We start from the raw sequence: 21,949 nt of genomic DNA on the forward strand, positions 1-21,949 counted from the left end.
TGAACTGTTGCCATGCACAAAATGATACTGCACACAATGAACTGTTGCCATGCACAAAATGCTACTGCACACAATGAACTGTTGCCATGCACAAAATGCTACTGCAAACAATGAACTGTTGCCATGCACAAAATGCTACTGCAAACAATGAACTGTTGCCATGCACATAATGCTACTGCAAACAATGAACTGTTGCCATGCACAAAATGCTACTGCACACAATGAACTGTTGCCATGCACAAAATGCTACTGCAAACAATGAACTGTTGCCATGCACAAAATGCTACTGCGGACAAACCATTGCCATGTAGAAACTGCTGCTGAGCACAACTGTTACTGTGCACAAACTATTGCCATGCACAAACTACTACGGTGCACAAACTGCTGCCATGTACAAACTGTTGCCATGCACACAGTGCTACTGTGTACAAACTGTTGCCATGCACAAAGTGCTACTGTGCACAAACTGCTGCCATGCACAAAGTGCTACTGTGCACAAACTGCTGCCATGTACAAACTGCTGCTAGATGCAAACTAATGGTAAACACAAACTGCAGTCATGCACAAACTGCATCCATGCTCAAAGTGTTAGCTCACACAAACTGCACACTCCCAAGCCTAAGGTGAATGCCAATTTAAATCCTTACAAGTAGGTAGATTCTTAAAGAAAAACTAGCTCATCAAACTCTTCAACATCTCATGAAACCCTGTTTTAAGGATTTCATCCATGTCTGTTGGACTGTCAAAGTAATTTTCAGGAAAGTTGGAGAAAGTTTGGCACTGGCCCAGAATAAATGCTATTAAATTGTGGAACAGATCTATTTTTCTAAGAGGGACACTCTCATTAACTTTAGTTCGTGTTTTTTTTTTCTTGTCATTAGGTAGTTCTCAATATAAATAAATAACATTGCAGGAAACAGCACTGCACTCGGCTCTAACCTGGTAATGATACATGCAAATAACAAAGGCGTGCGCACAGGAACCATTTCCCGCCTGTCAGCGACGATGACGACTAGCAGCATCTTTCTATTCATGCTGCCGGTGCTGTCACAGGCTCTAATCCTGGTGCTGCAGGGATGACAGGTGAGCGCTTCCACAGCTCCCTGTGTGTGACTGGAAGCTCTGGGAGAATTTTACCCATCGATTCTGCCACTTCACATTATTGTCAATACAACGGCATCATTTCCAGGGGAGGAGCAATTGTCAGGGCAGAGCGGCAGCAGCACTCCTGCCCGCCGGTACGCTTGCATGGAGCCACTAGGGGTCCCTCTAAAGAGGCTGTCTGGACCAGATTTTACCACTATAACTCAGATCTTTGGCTTTACAAAACTTGTCACTTTCTGTATGCAGTAGAAACAGCTAAAGTATTCTCTGGGAACATACATTTGGCATAACCATGAATAGATTCTTTACATTTAATTGAGGTCATCCAAAAGAGTAAGACCTATGCCGGTCCTTCAACCGGTGCTTACCCATGGAAACAGAAGCGTAAAGCGGATGACACCATGACAGGACACAAGTCCCCCCTCAAGGACAGCACCATCTACAGCTAGGTGGACTGGGACAATGCAGATGAAGGGACTTGTCCATGGAGAGAAAGCCTGAAGCAGACACACTTGGAATCGAACACTGGTCTATAGGTTCTTAGTCCAACTCATATGCCACAGAGACACCTGTTCTCTAAGTGTAACATTTCTGGATATTCATTCATTTATTTTATATACTCACTTATTCCAGTCACGGGGAGCTGGAGCCTACTGCAGTGGTCATTAGGCAATAGGTGGCGTAGACCGTGAACAGTTCACCACTCCATCACATGGCCACATAGAGACTCCCACCTACGGGCAATTTAAAGTTTTTGATTCACCAAACCTGCATGTCTTCGGAAAAGGGGAGGAAGCCGAACCACCCAGAGGGAACCCACACAAACACAGGAAGAACGTGAAAGTCCACACAGAAAGGACCAGGCAGGAAGCAAACCTGGGACCTTCTCACTGTGAGGCATCTGTGCTAACCACTAATCCACTGTGCTGTCCCGTTCCTGGTTATTCTCAGGAAAAAAATATTCAACTGACTCGAACAGAAACGTGAAAGATCCTGAATGAAGTAAGTCCAAAAATATGGTTGGTAGACGCTGTGGTTCAGTGACTGGACATTTTATTAGAGGTCAAATGTCAAAGCAGGTGTTTGTTTCAGTTTAACGAAAAGTTTCACTGGCGTTATTAGAAGCTTGAGGTTACCGAATAATTCTGAGATTTACTTTAGCAGTAATCGATGTCGTGAGTAAATTTGGTTGTTTTTGGTCATTACCAGTGTTGTAGTCGAGTCATTAAAACCTGAATCTCCTGTTTTTCGTCAACATCACCACAGCAGAACCTGCATGGATCTGCGAGTTGATTTTAGCAAAGGTTTTGCGCCAGATGCCCTTGGAGATGTACATGGAGAATGATGTGTTTGGATCAGTGCGCGGACAGTGCAATAACAATGAGGCACCGCAACTGTGTGCTGGATACGGAGGGTCCAGTTCCTCAGTTCCGGTTTGGAGGTGTGAACACAAACCCTGGCTGGTGCTTGACCCTCAGCGTACCGCTGCTGCGGTGCCGAGGAAACGTTGTGTTGAGGAAACACAACCATGTGGAGGCTATAGCCATGAAGATTGATGGGAGCGCTGCCCTCCCTCCCTCCGCTGTAAAAGATTATCCGCTCACCCGCTGGAAACAAAGCTGTGATGGAAAATGGTCTCGCATCATCGGCAACAAAATATCTACACGGAGAAGCAGGAGTCTCTCATTTTTCATGGGCTATATATTAAATTTAAAAAAAAGGGCATTAAAAAAAGGAAAGGGGGCGGTCTGAGTGATAGCTCTAGTTAGTGTTTTTTTTCTTTTTCTAAATGGGTTGCTTGAATCAGGGAGATTATAAGGATTTTATTGGCTGTCAGGAAACACAACTTTCTGCGTACTTCACCCGCTGAAGCTCGTAAGGTTGTGATTACAATGCCAGCAGAAATGAAAAGGAATGGCGCCGGTGTAAGATACCCTTGGGGGTGTGCACAGATACCCTAGAATCTCCCTCAAACACACAAGAGGACTGATGTGTACCCCAATAAAAGTAGCTCACACGCCCGACGTAGAATTTATACACAGTCAGATCTGGTTTCAGGATCTGGTGGCTGCGTCACTTCTAAACTGGATACATGAGACTGGAGTGTTATCTCTCTCTAAGTGAATACTGCATTCAACCGATATGTGATATTTGAATTTCCCATTAGGGTGGTGGAGGAGGGGGGTGCATGTCAGCGAGAGGGAGTGAGAGAGAAAAAAAACTTCACAGCAAGATCTGAAGGGAAACATTGGTTCACAGTTCTCACAGTGATGATGAGGATGAAGTGATGGAGAAGAAGGAAAGTGACTACTGTTACTCAAAGGGTCACCTACGCAGACGCTTCCAAGTCAGTTTGGAGACAAAGCGCCATTTATTAGAAGCTGAACCAACATTTGCCCAGATTAATCTTTTCCAGCGGTCCGGAGTGAATGTTTGCACTAAGTAGTACAAATCGAGAAGATCACAGCCTGCAAGTAAAGAAGCAGATTGAATCGGTCACTTTGCCGTCTTGAGAGACTTCACTCGGCTCACGTTTGTCAGTCTGTTCAAACTCTGCTTTCAATTTCCCCCAAGTGAGGTAACGTATAGAAAAGGCGATGCCAAACGTGACGCATACCATTGATTTTTTCTTTTTCTCCCTTTTACCATCAATCTGGTGGGCAAGAGGTGGCCGTGGGAGCTCAGACGGCTGATGATGTGATTTGTAAGTGTGGACCAGCAATGAAACTGACCAGCGCCAGTGTCAGCGTTCACATCACAAAATTAACAGGGAGGAGGATTAATTGATAACCTCCATCAGCCCAGAGTGGCTTTTCTTGACCTTACCAACATTTATATTCAGTGAGAGAAAAAAAAATACAAGATAGAAAGAGTTGCACGTGATAATAGAAACTGACCTGCAAAGAAGCCGTCTTTGCAATTAACATATATTATGTGTAAATATCTATAAATCAATAATTGTTTGCAGTTTGAATTTTAAAAGTATCTCAAGTTGAAATGTATCATAACATATGCACATTCATGATTTTTGTCATAATTTAATGAATACCTGAGGTAATTTAGTGGGTTGGCTTAACAGCTGATTTATTCAAGCAGAACAAAGAGTTTCTTCATTTAATGATGAAATTAGCTCCATATATTACTGTATTTCACTAAAAAGAAGAAAAGATGTTTATTTTAATAATGAAAAATGTAATCTTGTACTTTGTCAGTGCAATATTTTAGACATTCTTTGCCAGAACAGGAAAAGTTCTAATTTTAAAACAAAGATGCCAAATGTGGCAAACATATAAGTGGATTCCAGAATTGCCCTGCCAAGGTCAACCAGAGGTCAATAATCTGGGTGAAAAGTCAAATTCACTGAGGTCAAATGTTAGATTGTCATTGTCTTTACTGTCTTCATGGCTACTCTATGTAAAATATTGGACATTTCTACATGCAGATAAGGAGTTATTGGACTTTACAGATGTTTCTCATAAAAATCAAACTATGTGTCATCGTAAAACATGAGAAAAACACAATTTTGCACAATGTGACTTTTAATTAAAAATGCTTTTGGCACATTTACTGGTTTGGATACGTTTCACACAGTCATCATCACTGAAACTCATTTACTGCACAGTCAGTTTAGAATTACTGCAAGTTTTATTATAAACACTTTACACGGGGGAATTAAAAGCACGGTGGTTCTTATGTGTACATGGCTGGAAGGACGAGTACAGGACGATTCTGATGCTACAAGTCAAACTCCAGCTCACAATGGATTCAGAAAAGAAGACAAACTTACATCAAGGAGAAACTTGACAGAAAACAATTACATTAGTCCTCAAGCAAGCATGCCAGTCTTAAAAGGTCTGAATTAACAGGCAAAAAATAGATTGCCTACAGATTTTCTATCAATACACAAATGCTTTTGTCTTTTTTTAGTTGAAGACTTGGAAAAAAGATGCAGCTGATGTTCACAAATACGACTGGACGTTTTTTCACCAAATATAGTGGGAATATTACTTGAGTTAGATAAAAATTTTGGAAGAGATTGGTCAAAGATCAATCAAAACACAGCCAAACAAACAAACATGTTTACCATCATACCTCCACTGCCAACGTGGATAGAGATTTGATAAAAAGCTCACATTGATCCATAAAATATTTGTGGATCAACTGGCATAAGTGAGTTCATAATGAAGTCAAACAAGTCCTAATATTAAGTCACATATAGTTTAAAAAGTACGTGTCAGCCCTCTCATGCGTTTTATTAGTTTCGGTAATAATGAGGATTTAAAAAATAAGTTTGGTGAAAGGTCATACATATTTTTTCCAGCATGTTTGATAATCACTAGATTAGAATCCACAGACAGAAATCTTTACAATACCTTAATTAAAGCACTTTGAAAACACAAATATGTCATAAATAAAACCCAAAAATAAGAAATAAGTTGCATACATTCAACCATGACCATACACCAGATGTATAAATGTGTGTGTACAAAAACTAAATATATAATATACAGTACACAAGTTCCTACACCTAAAATAAAATTAGATTTTTAAAGAACAAGCAGTGAGAAGCTCAAACTTCACGTCAACTCCAGACCAATGGTTTTTAACAGCATTTTCTAATGTGAGCTGACAGTGACAGGGTAAAATGGAAAAGGTAACTAGAATGTAAAAGACTCGTTTGACTGATCTCACGGATGCAGCTTTTCTGGATGAAGAGCGAAAGGTCTTCAAGGAACTAAACAAGCCCAGTTGACGTGACTGATGCCTTGTTCACATGGAAACAAACCTTTCCCTATACGATCTTTTTCTTTGTCGGTTTTGAAAAGTGTTCTGTAAACATGGCACTATTTCAAGAAATATCTGCGTACACCGGTGGTGGTGCTGTAACACTCCCATAAAAAAAGGAGAAGAAAGACGTGGAGCATATGAAGTTGAGCTTCTGTTTCGAGTCACATTGGATTATAAACTGACGAAACTACTAGAGAATGTTGACTGGGAACTGTGTTAATCCAAATACGCCGATATAAAGTACGCATTTCAGGCGCACACTCTAAACCCAAATGTTCAAAATAATTAAAAGGATTAATTAGTGTAAACTCAAAGTTTCAAGAAAATGTTTGACTTACTTATGTAACATGGTCTTGCTTTTTGAGTAAATTGAACTCAGAATTTTTTACTGATTTGAACTAATTGTATATTAAGTAAGCAAAACTTCAAAGTATAACTTAAGCACAACTTAAAATAATTAATTATATATGGAAATATTTGAGTTGACTTAGTGAACACTTTAGCAGGGGTGGTGGCCAAGTGGTTAGTGCGCTTGGTTTTGGTGCAGAAGGTTCATGGTTCAAACCCCACCCCTGCCACATTTCTCTATGTAATGTGGAGTTGCGTCAGGAGGGGCATCCGGTGTAAAAGTTGTCAGCTCAGCATGCAGATCCACCTCAGATCTGCTGTAGCAACCCTGAGTGAAAAGCAAGGGAGCAGCTGAAGGGACTACTTTTACTTAATGAACACTTTAATTTAATTGTAATCATGAGGCACAAGTAGCATATAATCAAAATGTTTAAGTTCTGGGAACAATTAACTTTAAGTTTATGAACTCAAAAATATTGTGGCAACTGATTACCTCAGTATTTTTAAGTTCTGCTAACTTGTTTGGGTTTACAGTGCAGTATGTGAGACACCCGACAGAAAAAGCTGTAACGTCTTGAGGCCAAGGTGACGGCTGAGGTTAGAAAGTTGGAACTATAACATCACTGTTTCACAAAAGTCGTATATTGGTTGTACACTAGAAAACGCAAAGCCGGAGTTTTGAGATGTATCCACTTTGGGACTGGTTTTCAAAAAGAGGCTCTGAAACGCAGATACGAAACAAAACTTTTGCACATACATTTAACCTCATCTCCATGTGGACAGGCTCTCAACCTACTTGAACACCAAGACCTGGACAACTGAGAATCTCCACAGACACTAGGAAAAATAAATGTGAGAAGGTGTAGCAAGGGTGCAAGACATTCTGGTGGAGAACTCAGTGAGAGGGATGCTGAAACACATGAGGACAAAACCAAAGAAATGTGTGCAGGTAAACTGAGGAGTAATCATTAGCAAACCCTACTTTAAACTGTGACAGGAATATTTGTCTGCCTGTTGTTGGTTGTTGGTGTGAAAATCGTCAGACAAATTCAAGAAACTGAACTGGTAATGTTTTGCCTCCTGCAATATTCACAGTGGGTGAGGACGTTTGGCTCAGACAGTCTGCTGTTGTGTGTGTTTAAACGTGAAAAAGGGCAACTCCAGGGCGTTATCTGAACTGGATTCTCCAGACGGTTGGTCAACTCCCATTTTGTCTACTCTAAAATTCCCAGTTCATCTACAGCTAGGTTCACAGTTGGCCTTCTCCCATTTGGTCTACTCTAAAATTGCCAGTTCTACTACAGCTAGGTTCCCAGTTGGCCTACTCCCATTTGGTCTACTCTAAAATTCCCAGTTCATCTACAGCTAGGTTCCCAGTTGGCCTACTCCCATTTGGTCTACTCTAAAATTCCCAGTTTGTCTACAGCTAGGTTCCCAGTTGGCCTACTCCCATTTGGTCTACTCTAAAATTCCCAGTTCATCTACAGCTAGGTACCCGGTTGGTCTACTCCCATTTGGTCTACTCTAAAATTCCCAGTTCATCTACAGCTAGGTACCCGGTTGGTCTACTCCCATTTGGTCTACTCTAAAATTCCCAGTTCGTCTACAGCTAGGTACCCAGTTGGTCTACTCCCATTTGGTCTACTCTAAAATTCCCAGTTCGTCTACAGCTAGATTCCCAGTTGGCCTACTCCCATTTTGTCTACTCTAAAATTCCCAGTTCGTCTACAGCTAGGTACCCGGTTGGTCTACTCCCATTTTGTCTACTCTTAGGAAAGCACATAAATCCCATTTAGTCTACTCCCATTTTGTTTTGGATTTTTATGCAAATGAAACTTAAAATTAAACTTTTAGTTGTTAGTTTTTATTTTTTGCATGAAATTAAGGAAATTAATTTCTACAATATACTAAAATCAAGCTTTCTAAATAAACTAAAAGAGTAATATCAATTACTTATTTTTGTCTTTAAATATAGCAACTGATACAAATACAAAAGAAACTCCAGGCTAACCCTAACCCTAAATAAAAATGCTGGAAAAAAATCTTCTGAAAATTGGGGGTATTTTTGGTTTATCTAATCATTACAACCTCTTATAATTCAAAATCTTGTAAATAATTAAGAAAAAAAAACAGGAAAATACGAGAATAGACAAAATGGCATGACTCTACATTTCTGAGAGTAGACGAAATGGGAGGAGACCAAATGGCAAATAGACGAACTGGGAGTAGGCCAAATGGGAAGTAGATGAACTGGGAGCAGACCAACCGGCAAGTTACCTCTCCGGACATTATCCAGAGCATCACATGTGAAAACAGCTACACATTGACACGGTGCACGCTTCCTACGGAAGGCGCAAAAATAATCCTCTTTAGATCATTTGCAAAGCAATTAAGCATGCCTTCACTGCTATTAAATATAAAGATAACAGCTCATGAGATAAGATGCTGTTTGTCCTACATATCAAATGTGGATAGCTGCCTAAGAACCCTGATATCAGGGAGCTATATTTAAAACCTTGTAAATGAAATGATAAAATACAATAGCGAAAATTAGAGAGACATATCTACTGCCACCATCACAAAATTGAAAGTATTAATTTAATGCCTCAGACCTAAATCCTCATGTAATGTAGCTATAATTATACATTGCGAAATAAATGTCACATTTTATACAGTGTAATCGCTATAAATGCACGGCTACACGGACAATATCAACATTCTACTGATCGAGGCATATATGTGCACACGTTTAGCTGCTGAGGAAACACGACACACTGAAAAATATATTGATCACCGCTGCTGCAGCAGCACTACACCCACAGTCGCAGGAAACCCCGAGACCACAAAAAATTTTAATTCCCTGTGAAAGTCCCGAGATCAAACCAGGTCACTTTCACAAAAAAAAACCAAAGTGGGTTGATGTACCGACAATCACAACGTGTATTTGTCAGCAGGAACCAGTGCAGCTCTTCTGCACGCTTTTTTTTTCCTAATATATCATCACTACACAGGAGAACAAATGCCAGAGACAAGAAAGGAGCCAAAAAAGGTAAATTCCTCACTGACCTGTGAACGGAGGGACAAAGGGGCCGCACCCTGCATGCATACAGAGGAGGTTCAAACACAGTTTGCAAGTGTGTTATCTCCCCTTTTTCTTCATCACGCCTCTGCCCGGTGGCGGACACTAGAAACCGGAGTGCTGCAGGAGACAGACCAGGCATCACTCATTCACTCGCCTCCTAGGTGCCTTTGTCAGGTGATTGCTGGCGGAAAAAGGAAAACAGATCAATACATCTCCCATGGGCCTGACAGGTAATCTTTACCTGGGATGAAATATGAGTGGCACCCGCTTGCTGGATTCCTTAACTGTAACAGGGCAATTGACTGGCTGCACGGAAACCATTCCTCCCCATTTCCTGCATGTTGGAATTAATTTCAGGGTGTGCGGTGTGGCTGAGACATCATTACCATGACGGCTAATTACTGTACCAAAGACGTGGCGAAGTCTTTTTTTTTTTTTCCCTGCTGGCAATGGAAGTAACTTCTTCCTTGTTGGTGACTTGGAAGCAGAACTCAAACTGACAGATTAGACAAGAGCGAGAACCTCCTTTAGCACATGACAGTTGACACTTGTCGTGTGTGTGGGGGCGTCGTTTTAAAAAGCAGCTTTCAAAGCATTTATTTATCCAATCTGTCTCTCCTTTTTTGTCCTCCTAATGCATTCCCAGCGTGATCTTAAAGAGGAGGAGTTCTTGTATTCCTGCACAACCTGCAGCCGATCTGGTCAAGCTGCAGCTGCAGCAGATGGGAGGTGGGACGTTCTCTGACTGATTCCCATGGTGGCACGTCTTGTGTGTGGCGTCCAGTTAGGCGAGTGTGCACACACAGCATTTATAAATGTCATCCCTGGCCAACATGATCACATAAAGCCTTCACACGGATTACTGCACATGTATAACTCAAGTTAATTGGTAAATTTCATTCTACTAAATGAAATTCTTCCTTTAAATTAGGCTTTAAATTGTCTGGAATGCGTGTCATAAGGAGCATATGTTAATGCATTTCTTGTCACTGAGAAGTTATCTTGTAGTTGGAACACAATGTGCACACTGTGTAGTCTTTTCGGTGCCATCATATTGGCATGAACTGGAGCCCCTTCTCCATATATAAATTTGAGAAATTGTTTCTGAAGACGGTGAATTATTTCTGATAACACTCCAAGCGGCTGTGGGCATAAAGCGTCTGACAATCTAGTTTGCAACAAAGTAAACTGTGTGACACGTTGTGATCACATGACCAGGGGCCTCATGTACAAAGACTTGCCTGGATTTCCTACTGAAAAATGGTGTACGCTAAAACCGAGAAACTGTTGTACGCACGAAAAAATTCTGATGTATCAACGTGTGCGTAAGCATGAATCCAAGCACGTTCTGTTTGTACATCCCAATCAACGTAGAATTAAGTGCACATGCAGAAGTACCAAACTCCTCTCTGTCCACACCCCATTTAAATATGCAAACTTTTTAAAATAGGCCCTAGGACCTGGGATTCCCCCCTCTGTCCGATCATTCCACGTGAACAAAGAAAAGAAATTATACAGAGTGTGAGCTACAGATGATGGAAATAAAATGGATACACACAAGGCTATTTTATTTGGCACCCTGCCAAACAGGATAAATATGAAATGGAAAAGAAGTCCGTGGGAGCTTGTGTAAGAGGCCGTAAACACTGTGGGCTCAGAGCAGTGTGCACACACTGAAGTTAAAAAATAAGAGGTGCGCCGCGACTGATAGTGTGTGAAATTCACAACATTCAGCACGTGCTTTTTGACAAATACTGAACATAGACAATCTGGGCCAGTAGTTTCACCATCAAGAAACAAACCAAAAAAAATTAATAACCAAAAACATATTTTAATGAGCACATGCCCAAACATGCCCACTCTGGTTTTCATTCAGAACAATGACACGATTAAACTATTTACTCATCAAGCAGCCATCCATCACGCACCGTGCCAGCCTCTAGCCTGTTCCCAACCCAACCCAATGCATTTGGGTTGGGTTTGAACATTGATCAATCAATCAATCAATCAACTTTTTTCTTATATAGCGCCAAATCACAACAAACAGTTGCCCCAAGGCGCTCCATATTGCAAGGCAAGGCCATACAATAATTATGAAAAACCCCAACGGTCAAAACGACCCCCTATGAGCAAGCACTTGGCCACAGTGGGAAGGAAAAACTCCCTTTTAACAGGAAGAAACCTCCAGCAGAACCAGGCTCAGGGAGGGGCAGTCTTCTGCTGAGACTGGTTGGGGCTGAGGGAAAGAACCAGGAAAAAGAGATCGATCACTAATGATTAAAAGCAGAGTGATGCATATGGAGCAAAAAGAGAAAGAAACAGTGCATCATGGGAACCCCCCCACAGTCTACGTCTAAAGCAACATAACCAAGGGATGGTCCAGGGTCACCCGATCCAGCCCTCAATCAATCAATCAATTTTTTTTTTATATAGCGCCAAATCACAACAAACAGTTGCCCCAAGGCGCTTTATATTGTAAGGCAAGGCCATACAATAATGATGTAAAACCCCAACGGTCAAAACGACCCCCTGTGAGCAAGCACTTGGCTACAGTGGGAAGGAAAAACTCCCTTTTAACAGGAAGAAACCTCCAGCAGAACCAGGCTCAGGGAGGGGCAGTCTTCTGCTGGGACTGGTTGGGGCTGAGGGAGAGAACCAGGAAAAAGATATGCTGTGGAGGGGAGCAGAGATCGATCACTAATGATTAAATGCAGAGTGGTGCATACAGAGCAAAAAGAGAAAGAAACAGTGCATCATGGGATGCACTGTTTGGGATGCACAGCCCTAACTATAAGCCTTAGCGAAAAGGAAAGTTTTAAGCCTAATCTTAAAAGTAGAGAGGGTATCTGTCTCCCTGATCTGAATTGGGAGCTGGTTCCACAGGAGAGGAGCCTGAAAGCTGAAGGCTCTGCCTCCCATTCTACTCTTACAAACCCTAGGAACTACAAGTAAGCCCGCAGTCTGAGAGCGAAGCGCTCTAATGGGGTAATATGGTACTACGAGGTCCCTAAGATAAGATGGGACCTGATTATTCAAAACCTTATAAGTAAGAAGAAGAATTTTAAATTCTATTCTAGAATTAACAGGAAGCCAATGAAGAGAGGCCAACACGGGTGAGATATGCTCTCTCCTGCTAGTCCCCGTCAGTACTCTAGCTGCAGCATTCTGAACCAACTGAAGGCTTTTTAGGGAACTTTTAGGACAACCTGATAATAATGAATTACAATAGTCCAGCCTAGAGGAAATAAATGCATGAATTAGTTTTTCAGCATCACTCTGAGACAAGACCTTTCTGATTTTAGAGATACTGCGTAAATGCAAAAAGGCAGTCCTACATATTTGTTTAATATGCGCTTTGAATGACATATCCTGATCAAAAATAACTCCAAGATTTCTCACAGTATTACTAGAGATCAGGGAAATGCCATCCAGAGTAACGATCTGGTTAGACACCATGCTTCTAAGATTTGTGGGGCCAAGTACAATAACTTCAGTTTTATCTGAGTTTAAAAGCAGGAAATTAGAGGTCATCCATGTCTTTATGTCTGTAAGACAATCCTGCAGTTTAGCTAATTGGTGTGTATCCTCTGGCTTCATGGATAGATAAAGCTGGGTATCATCTGCGTAACAATGAAAATTTAAGCAATACCGTCTAATAATACTGCCCAAGGGAAGCATGTATAAAGTGAATAAAATTGGTCCTAGCACAGAACCTTGTGGAACTCCATAATTAACTTTAGTCTGTGAAGAAGATTCCCCATTTACATGAACAAACTGTAATCTATTAGACAAATATGATTCAAACCACCGCAGCGCAATGCCTTTAATACCTATGACATGCTCTAATCTCTGTAATAAAATTTTATGGTCAACAGTATCAAAAGCAGCACTGAGGTCCAACAGAACAAGCACAGAGATAAGTCCATTGATGGAATAAAAATATTTTTTATAAACGAAAACAAGTTCATCATGTGATGGCACCTTTATAGCAATATGTGTGCAGTCAATAGCATTAGGGAAACCGGCTCTCACTGCAAATTGCCCTTTGATGCTGGAATGTAATGTACCTGGATGACTGATTCAGATGATGGCATTCCAAACAACTGGCATGGCTCGACTCAAGGTTCACTGGCACACTCCTGACCGATCGGTCAGCTCCCGTGGGAATACCCCTGTTGCCAGGAAGCCCAGCATGGTCAGCACCTGTGTGGGCATAGACAACCCCTGGCTCCTTGCCGTATTGCACTCTAGGATCGGCCGCAGTTCTGCACACAACTCCAGTAACAGTGGCCTTGGTAAACAAAATCAGCTTATGAGCCAATTTTCATCATTAGCAAATAAATCCTTGTGTTGCCACCAATGTAGCCATTGTTAGTGCCATTTTACACATCACTTTGCGCATGCATTTATATCCACCCATATAACTGCAAACACATGGGTGTGTTAATTGTTCACAAGTGTGTCTCTGATGTGAAAATCACTGTGATGACTTTTGTTTTCACACTATTAATGGTTCCCAACATCACTTCTACATGTTGCTAGAGGAACAATAGCTGTAGAAATGTGCTTACGCAAGCCATGAACTTGGCGTGGGGCACTGCACATTTCCACAGTCATTTCACTTTTGATACATCTGTACGTTATCGTGGAGAAGGATGTGTGCTATGTTTTTGTGCGTATGTAACCTTTCTACATGACACCCCCTGGATGGGACACCAGTCCAAAGCAGGTTACTTCCCAAGCCAAGCCTGCTACCCACTTACAGCTGGGTGGACTGAGATAATGCTGGTGATGTGTCTTGCCCATAGACACAGGTAGTGTGAACCCAGGTCTACATATTGACAGCCCAACTCCTTATCCAACTGAGGTACCAATTTTACGATATGATGTGTATGACATATATGCAAAAATTTAAAACTGATTTTTAAAAGATGCTTGGATCACCTGCCTGCAGCAGAGTGGTGGCTACTCCTTAGAGATGGGGATGGACTGGTGGTTTCCAAACAAGCAGCGATGAGCGACACCAGCATGTGCCCCTAGACCTTGCCTGACCCTTATTTACCAGCTTGGTATGAAGTGTCCCGTTTGATCCAGTTGTATGGTGCCACTGATCTTTTAATGCAACTGATGCAGAGGGAGCTGGTAAAATATCTACCCCCGGGGTAGGTGGAAACAGTGTGTACATTGCTCCACTCCTCTCTCCTGACCGTTTTTCTCCACAGTCCCAAAAGCGCTCAGCAGCTGAAAAACAGGCTGTTCAAACAGATTTGCAACTGGCCTTGAACTTAACTACATTTGGGGAAATTTGAATATGGAAGGTGAGTCGACAAGAACAGAAGCGGCCCTCTGAGGACCGCGACCACGCTCCCTCTGTGTTGTGCTAATGAGCACCTTTGTAAAAACAGTAGCTTTTCAAATCCATGCTAATAGGAGGCCTGTACTCTGTGTGACGCTCGACTGTTGGTCGACTCTCTGAACCCGATAACAGCCAAACATTCTGATGCTCTCCTGTCTCCGAGCCGCTACGCCGCCGTCGATGTCCTCACTCCGCGGCACGTATAAACTCAAATGGATCCCCAACAAACCGCCCACACCTGACCGCCTTCCCGGAGTCCCTGCTGACAAACACTTCACAAAATTGTTGAATTGTGTGGTAGCAGGTGGCCTGCAGACTGTGTGTAGAATCAGGAGGAGTTGCCTGGTCTTGAGACAAATGAGGTGACTCTTGAAGCTGCCTTCTTCCTCAAGCGCACGCCAGATGAAGGCTTAACGAGGCTTGATTGCATTAACATTTGGCATGCTTAACAGACTACCAAGAACGACGTATTAACATGCTGATTTGAAGAGTAAGGATGTGCTTTGTGTCTTTTTTTGTTCTTTCTCACGTTTTTGCCAGCTGCAGTGCTACACATTTCCTTTTGCTGCTTTGTGTTGATGCTTGTTGGGTTTTTCTGAGTGTTTTTCCCTCCTGGAAGAACGATGGGAAGAAGAAAGTCGTGATCCTGACGCATGGTTTAGGTGTTACTGGCTCCTGTTCCTTCGTCCCGTCCTTTTGAAATTTGTTGCTAGCTGCAGAGGAAAAAAAATATGTTTAAAGACATTTTCTGGATAGGTAGTAGGGATGCATGTGAATGAGTGAATGTGAGGCATCACTGTAAAGTGCTTTGAACAGGAAAGTCCAATATTAATGCAGTCCAAAAATTTGGAAGCTATTTGGAAAGAATTATTCATTGTAATGATTAGAGTGATTATTGTAAGGGAATGCATCTGCACAGAAAATAAAACCTGGAAACTAAAAAAATACCCCCTGCCTACCCAAGTTAAAAAAAAATAATAATAATAATAATAATAATAATAACTCTGTAAAAACTCCCAAAGACCTTGTCTCATAGACAACTGATGTTGATTTTGTTTTTGGAGCCATTTCTGTGTTTTTGTCCTGTTTCTCTCATTTTGCAGGACAGTTCTACCACCTCAACACCAACAAGAACTTCTTTCAGTCAAATACAACACAAAAAAATATGGGTCTGTGCTGATATTTCACAATAAACGTCCTAAACATAAATTCTGAGGGAACTTTACATTAACTCAAAGCACTTTAAGAGACAACACAATTTTACAGTACCATCCACCAGAAGCTTGATATAACTAACAAACAATAAACAATGACATTTTAAAAAGAAACTATGTATCCAAGAACCCTTAGAGTGAATTATGTTATATCAGACTCACGTCTCTTGCAGATTTGTTATGGACAGTTCAGCTAATCAGCTAACAGCTAATTAGCAGAGCTAACTTTTTTGTTTGCTAATTAGCTTGTCAGATAACTTTGAAAATCATTTTTGGACCACTTAGCTCCTACTTAATTTAGTTCCTCTGGCTTTGCGTTAGCCAACAGTTTTAAAAAATACAGTTTTAACAGTCAAAATTGTTTGTAAACTCTAAAATCATGTGTTTGTTTCTATTGGTGCTTATACACTAATACAAGCAAAACTGACACATAGCGTCAAAGCAACAAGCATCACTTCGACAAGTTCAAGCCAGAGTGAATGCATTAATTAGATTTTTTTAATTATTTTTCCATGTGTATTTTAATTTCTTAATATTTCTTATTCATTTAATACTTCATATACTCGTGAATAAACCCTATGCTGGATGGAAACTAGTCTAATTTAATTTGTTCATTTAATTATTTATGTTACTTTTGATCATCATCTGAGCTTGACCTGCTAAACCGTTTTGGAAATCTCAATGTTTACATTATAACACATTAAAATTTCAGCACTTTCCAAAAAAAGTCAAAGTTAAATTCATATAATGGTTGATCGGTGTAGCATTATCACAGTTAATGTTGCATTTAGCAGACTAGTGGTGATTGAAACTAATGTTTAGGTTAGCTGTACCCACCATGGACTATAACATGACTGACAATGGAGGGTTTTTTGTATTAACCAACATTGCACATCCTGCGTTGTGATTACTGCACATGCATACACTGCAATGACGATATTTTGTGTAGCCCTAACATGTAGTACAGCCCCAAGAATAAGCAATAAATTACAGTGTATATATATATATATATATATATATATATATATAAATTACATTTTTCTTAATTGTTCCCAGTTTGAGGTATACTGAAATAAAAATGTTGAAGCAATCCTCTTCCATTAAGCTAAGTATTAATGAGGTTTTGGTCAAGTGAGCCAAATCCAATTTGGCCTCGTAAGACTTGTGGACATGGTTATTAAAAGGCCAATCTGTGCCGCTCTTATGGCTTAACGCTGCCTCTCTGGGTACGCTACGTATGAGCACGGGATGTTTTTAACTTCATTCATCACAAACTCACTTCTCACTGACTTCCTTCCTTTTTAAAGATCCTCATTCTCTTGATCTCACTCACCTTTAAAGCTTTTCGTCACAGGGAGTGAAGGGAAAATATCTGAAACAGAAGTGGGGCCAATTTCGCCAGAAGACAGAGGAACTCTAAAACAATTGCGCTCCCTAACATGCTTTTCTGCTTTTCTACTCCGCGTTGATAAATAAATCTTTCCTTCCCTCCCAAAAAGTTAGCGGCGGTCACACAAGACATTTGCGAGGCAGTCCCCAGAGCAGAGGACAAAGAAAGTAGAAGTGACATTGTGGCTCTGGGCTGTCTCTAAGGATTAGGCATTACAGCATTCACTGGCATGTGCTATTGCTCCTTTCCATTATATCTGCTTGTGCCTCTTTCCAGATGACTTCTTTCCCAAACTGATCCAACGGGCAAGATAATTGATTAATATTTCTTGAGGGAACGATGACTAACCGTTGCTGAGGTTCAACCCAAACATTTCCTTGGAAACACAGTTAAAGTCCAGGATCATAATCCAGGTGTTTTCACATGTTTCAGCCACAAAGAGGAGCCCAGGAACGTCACCGAGTGTGTTAACGTGCATGGAATCAAAACCAAAGGTACATACAGACAGACAAGGTCAAAGGCTGGTTCAAGATGATCTGTTTCTCCACTGAGAACTGACGTAAAAGTGGAGCTGTAGTGATGTAATCTACTGACAAATAAGTGTCAACTATTTACATAAATAACTATTTGAAAGAAAAACCACAAACTTAAACTGGTTGTACTTTTAAGCATTTCCTATAGTTATTGATGTAAATTCAATATAACTGGATTTTGGAGTGTTAAAAAAAAAAAAAAACACAATTTGAATGTATCAGCTTGGTTTACAGGAAATTGGGGATGGGTGGGCAGGGATGGTAGAGGAGGGGTCAGGGGGGGACTTGTATCCCAAATTAAGATGCCTAAAGAATTAGTCGACCTTAACACATATCAAACTATAATTTGAGCAACATTTGTCCATTTGTTTGTTGTTCCTCTACTCCTTCCAGGCATTGTGGACAGTTTACACCAAACCTGGGGATGAAGGTTGACCCTGGAATTGCACTTAAAATGTTCATTTTGGCAAAGATCAAGGTCACTGGGGTCAAACGGCAAAATTGTGACGTTTATTTAACTCCAATTTGCACCCAACTTTGTGTGGGGATGAAGGCAGAACCTGTAAAGGGTTTGTTTTGTCAAAGGTCAATATCACTGGGGACAACAGTCAAACTTCTGAGTTTTTATTCTGATTTGCACCAAACCTGGCACACATATGTAGGCAAGTTCTGAATTTCCCAGGCACGGTCAAATTTGCCAGTGGTCAACCACAGGGCTCAAGGTCATGTTGGTGTGTCTGTCTGTGTGTTGAGCAACTACTTCCAGCGACGTTTTTCAATTTCTACCCAACATCAACCTGATTGCATTTAAAGGGTTCATTTCTGGACCGGCCAAGGCCACTGAGATCTAGGATACTGAATTTCAACATGATTTAGACCAAACTTGGCACATATATATAGGTGGATCCCAGAATTGCCCCAGGAAGTTCAGCCACTGAAGGTCAATGGGGTCAAACGTCTGATTTACACCATGCAATGAATTGTGTTGTTTACTACACAAATCTATCCTCTACAAGGACAGACTTTACCCTCCCTATCTGCTGCAGCATGTAGTTTCTATATGCCCATGGCTGCTATTGCTGAGAGCATACAGTGCCAGGGCAACAAACTTTCTATCTCCTGATATTTTTCTGTATGTCTCAGCCAGTGCCTGCATTTTATGCTACAATTTGTTGTAATATGTAATACAAAAGAAATCACAAAGAGGAAAATAATTCAAAAGCACCGTGCTAATCAATAGTGGTGGGCGGATCAATCCAAATGTCGATACTAACATTGGTTTTGATATTAATCGATACCAGTTTAATGAGATCAATACTTTAGTTTCAGTCTTTCTCCTGTATGCACTGCTGCATTTAGAAAAGAAGTGCACTGAAGAGGAAAAATTTTGTTTTATATTTGTATTGTATTTGCTGAACACACATTCTACTTGAAATTCTACATTTGTTGTGGAGTGATAATTTTGTACACTGTTTATTTAAGAAAAAATCCAGACTGTTTATTTAATGCTGCGTTTACACATAACGACGACAAGTCACGAATGCCACGAAGTACACATTCTTGTCCGCTGATCACGAATGTGATGACTCTGGGCAGAGGCGTCAGGTGTCCTCAGGAACTGCTGCAACCTGTTACCTGTTACCACACATTACGATAATGGCACGTGTTGCTGGAGAATTATCAGGAACCATTACGCACAGTCAAGAAAAGTGTTCCGCATTGTTGCGCGCTATTGCGCGTAACAGTGCATCGTTAAGTTCTGTCACGTTGTGAACGAGGTGAATTGTCTCCACACACACACACCCATATTCATCCAACCGAATTCAGATCCAGTTTTTCAGAACTTTGTGACTGCATGCATAGTTGGGCTCTGTGCCATGGAGTGGCGCAGAGAGGAAGAGGAGGAGACGGACAGAGCCAGATGTGTGGCTTCATGCGGGTCTCGTCTAACGCATTTTCCCAAACATCAGGTACATGCAGCAGGTGGAACATCCACAGGAGCGCGCTGAAGAGCACTGGAATTAGACTTTTAGCCGACTTGGTGTCAGCAATCAAACTGAATGGGGTGCAGCAGGGTTTAATTGTGCGCATGCATCTTCCTTGGGGAGGTGATGGTCTAGTGGTTAAGGTGTTGGGCTTGAGTCCAGAAGATCATGGGTTCAAATCCCCACCTGACTGGAAAATCACTAAGGGCCCTTGGGCAAGGCCTTTAATCCCCTATTGCTCCCGGTGTGTAGTGAGCGCCTTGTATGGCAGCACCCTGACATTGGGGTGAATGTGAGGCATAATTGTAAAGCGCTTTGAGCGTCTGATGCAGATGGAAAAGCGCTATATAAATGCAGTCCATTTACCATTTCCTCCGCCGGACTGGAGGAGGTGCAGAGATGTCTGGCGAGACGTGAGTCTCCTCTCGCTCCTCTGGTTCCTCTGGCTCAGACTCGTTCTCCCGCTCATCAGTTATAACAGCAGGTGAAACACCTGCAGGAGCGTCCTGAGGAGCTTCAGCAGGAACCGTGGAATGACATTTGGAGCCGAGTTTAACTGTGCGCACGTGACAGAAAATGGATTTGTTGTGGCGCGCAGTGAAATGTGACGCCGCGTTTCAGTTTCTGTGTCACTTCGTAATAACGCGTGACAGTTTGGGCTCCAAGAACCATCACAGGAACCACTACGAACGTTGTCACGTTCTATTAAGGATCACTACTCATCAAGACGGATCAACACGCTCAGTTGCGACCTCCACGACGTGAGACGAAAAGAGGGTGGTGTGTGACATTCGTGGAAGATTTTTTGACAGGCAAAAACATGCTCCACAAATAACAAGAATATCACGCACCAACACGCACTATTAAGAAACCTATTCAGATGCATTAAGTCACATTAAGAATGTCAGAAATGTATCACGAATGACAGAAAAATGACATTCGTAACGCATCTTGGTTATGTGTAAACGCACCTTAAGAAAAAATCCAGACATGACAGCGTATGGGGAAAAAATATTTTGTTACTGTTTTATTGTTTCTGAACAACAACCTTTATTATGATAAAGTATTTTCAATTACCTATAAACTTTGCCCAAATTCTGTCCTGGATTTTAACTAATTAATAATCCAAAGTTAAAAAAAAAAAAAAAAAAAAAAAAAAAATCACAAAAACACTTAAGTCATGAAAATTATTTCAGATTCAGCAATTTGATGATGCATGCACCTTTATTATTAAAAAGTATCAGTATCAGTATCGCTAATACTGGCCCTGTATTTAGTTTTTTATTTTTCTATTTAACTACTAACACTTTCTGTATTTCTGTATGTAACTAACCGTTGTTTACTGTTTCAGTACTCTGGCAAAATCATTTCCTTCGGGATAAATAAAGTTGATCTTTATCTTTATCAATAGCACATCTTGCACTATCGCACACCACTACTAATCAACAATTCTATTAAGGTGTCACCATTTACTTTTACATTACTTATATGGCTGGTGTATCCCAGTAGCATTCACATTTCTGTTTTCATGTCCGCGTGCTTCAGTCATGTAAGTTATGCAAGAATCAATATTCAACAGTGTCACAGTATCTCTGAGTATTGATCATTTAAAAATACTGAAAAAAGCACCCCCGATTTCACCTGAATGAAACTTGTTTAAGGAATTTAAAGAAAAACTCCAAACCTAGACTGGTTATAATGTTATGTATTTGCTCTGTAGGTATTGTTGTAAATTGAAGCGTTTGTAAGTCAAAGTCAGTAATGACATTACACTGCAAATGGGAGAACTACGGTGCATGTATTTATTGTTGGCGATGAAGGGCAGTTGAATGGAACCATTGTGCCATCTTAATAAGCTCTCATGTGATGCTCTTTAAAAACAATCATTCCCTGCCCCCCTCTTCCCCCCATTTATTAATCAGCTAATTACACATTGACAGTAATGGGCCTGCCGATTTCCACACTTAAACAAACAGGGTTGAACAGCTCTTTAATGATTAGCCTTTGCTGGGGTTTTTTCCCTTCTCAGTCATGCCCAGTTTCTATTTTACACAACTGAAAAAACATTAAAATCAGGCCTCCCGCTGAGAGTCGCACACATACACATGAAGAGCAGCTGACAGCTTCGACAACAGCAGAGACAATGTCT

At 41.0% G+C, this 21,949-nt stretch overlaps 1 protein-coding gene across 4 annotated transcripts in view; it reads right to left on the reverse strand.

The window, feature by feature from the left end:
* The window catches only part of esrrb (estrogen-related receptor beta), a 215,168-nt gene that overhangs the window by 188,747 nt on the left and 4,472 nt on the right, over positions 1–21,949 (reverse strand). Inside the window, exons 3-4 of one of the 4 annotated variants that reach the window (XM_034159547.1) lie at positions 13,390–15,391; positions 9,307–9,503 (exon numbers count right to left, since the gene is read on the reverse strand). The exons of 1 other annotated variant lie outside the window; for it this stretch is intronic. In XM_034159547.1, coding sequence (XP_034015438.1) covers positions 9,307–9,461 — 155 coding nt within the window. In that variant the 5' untranslated portion in view covers positions 9,462–9,503; positions 13,390–15,391. Of the gene's footprint in view, positions 1–9,306; positions 11,340–13,389; positions 15,392–21,949 lie in introns of those variants that run through there. 2 more of the 4 variants (XM_034159546.1, XM_034159548.1) reach the window with 2 other exon arrangements.

This window comes from Thalassophryne amazonica, chromosome 19 (genome assembly GCF_902500255.1).
Source record: "Thalassophryne amazonica chromosome 19, fThaAma1.1, whole genome shotgun sequence".
In the NCBI taxonomy this organism is placed as follows: domain Eukaryota; kingdom Metazoa; phylum Chordata; class Actinopteri; order Batrachoidiformes; family Batrachoididae; genus Thalassophryne; species Thalassophryne amazonica.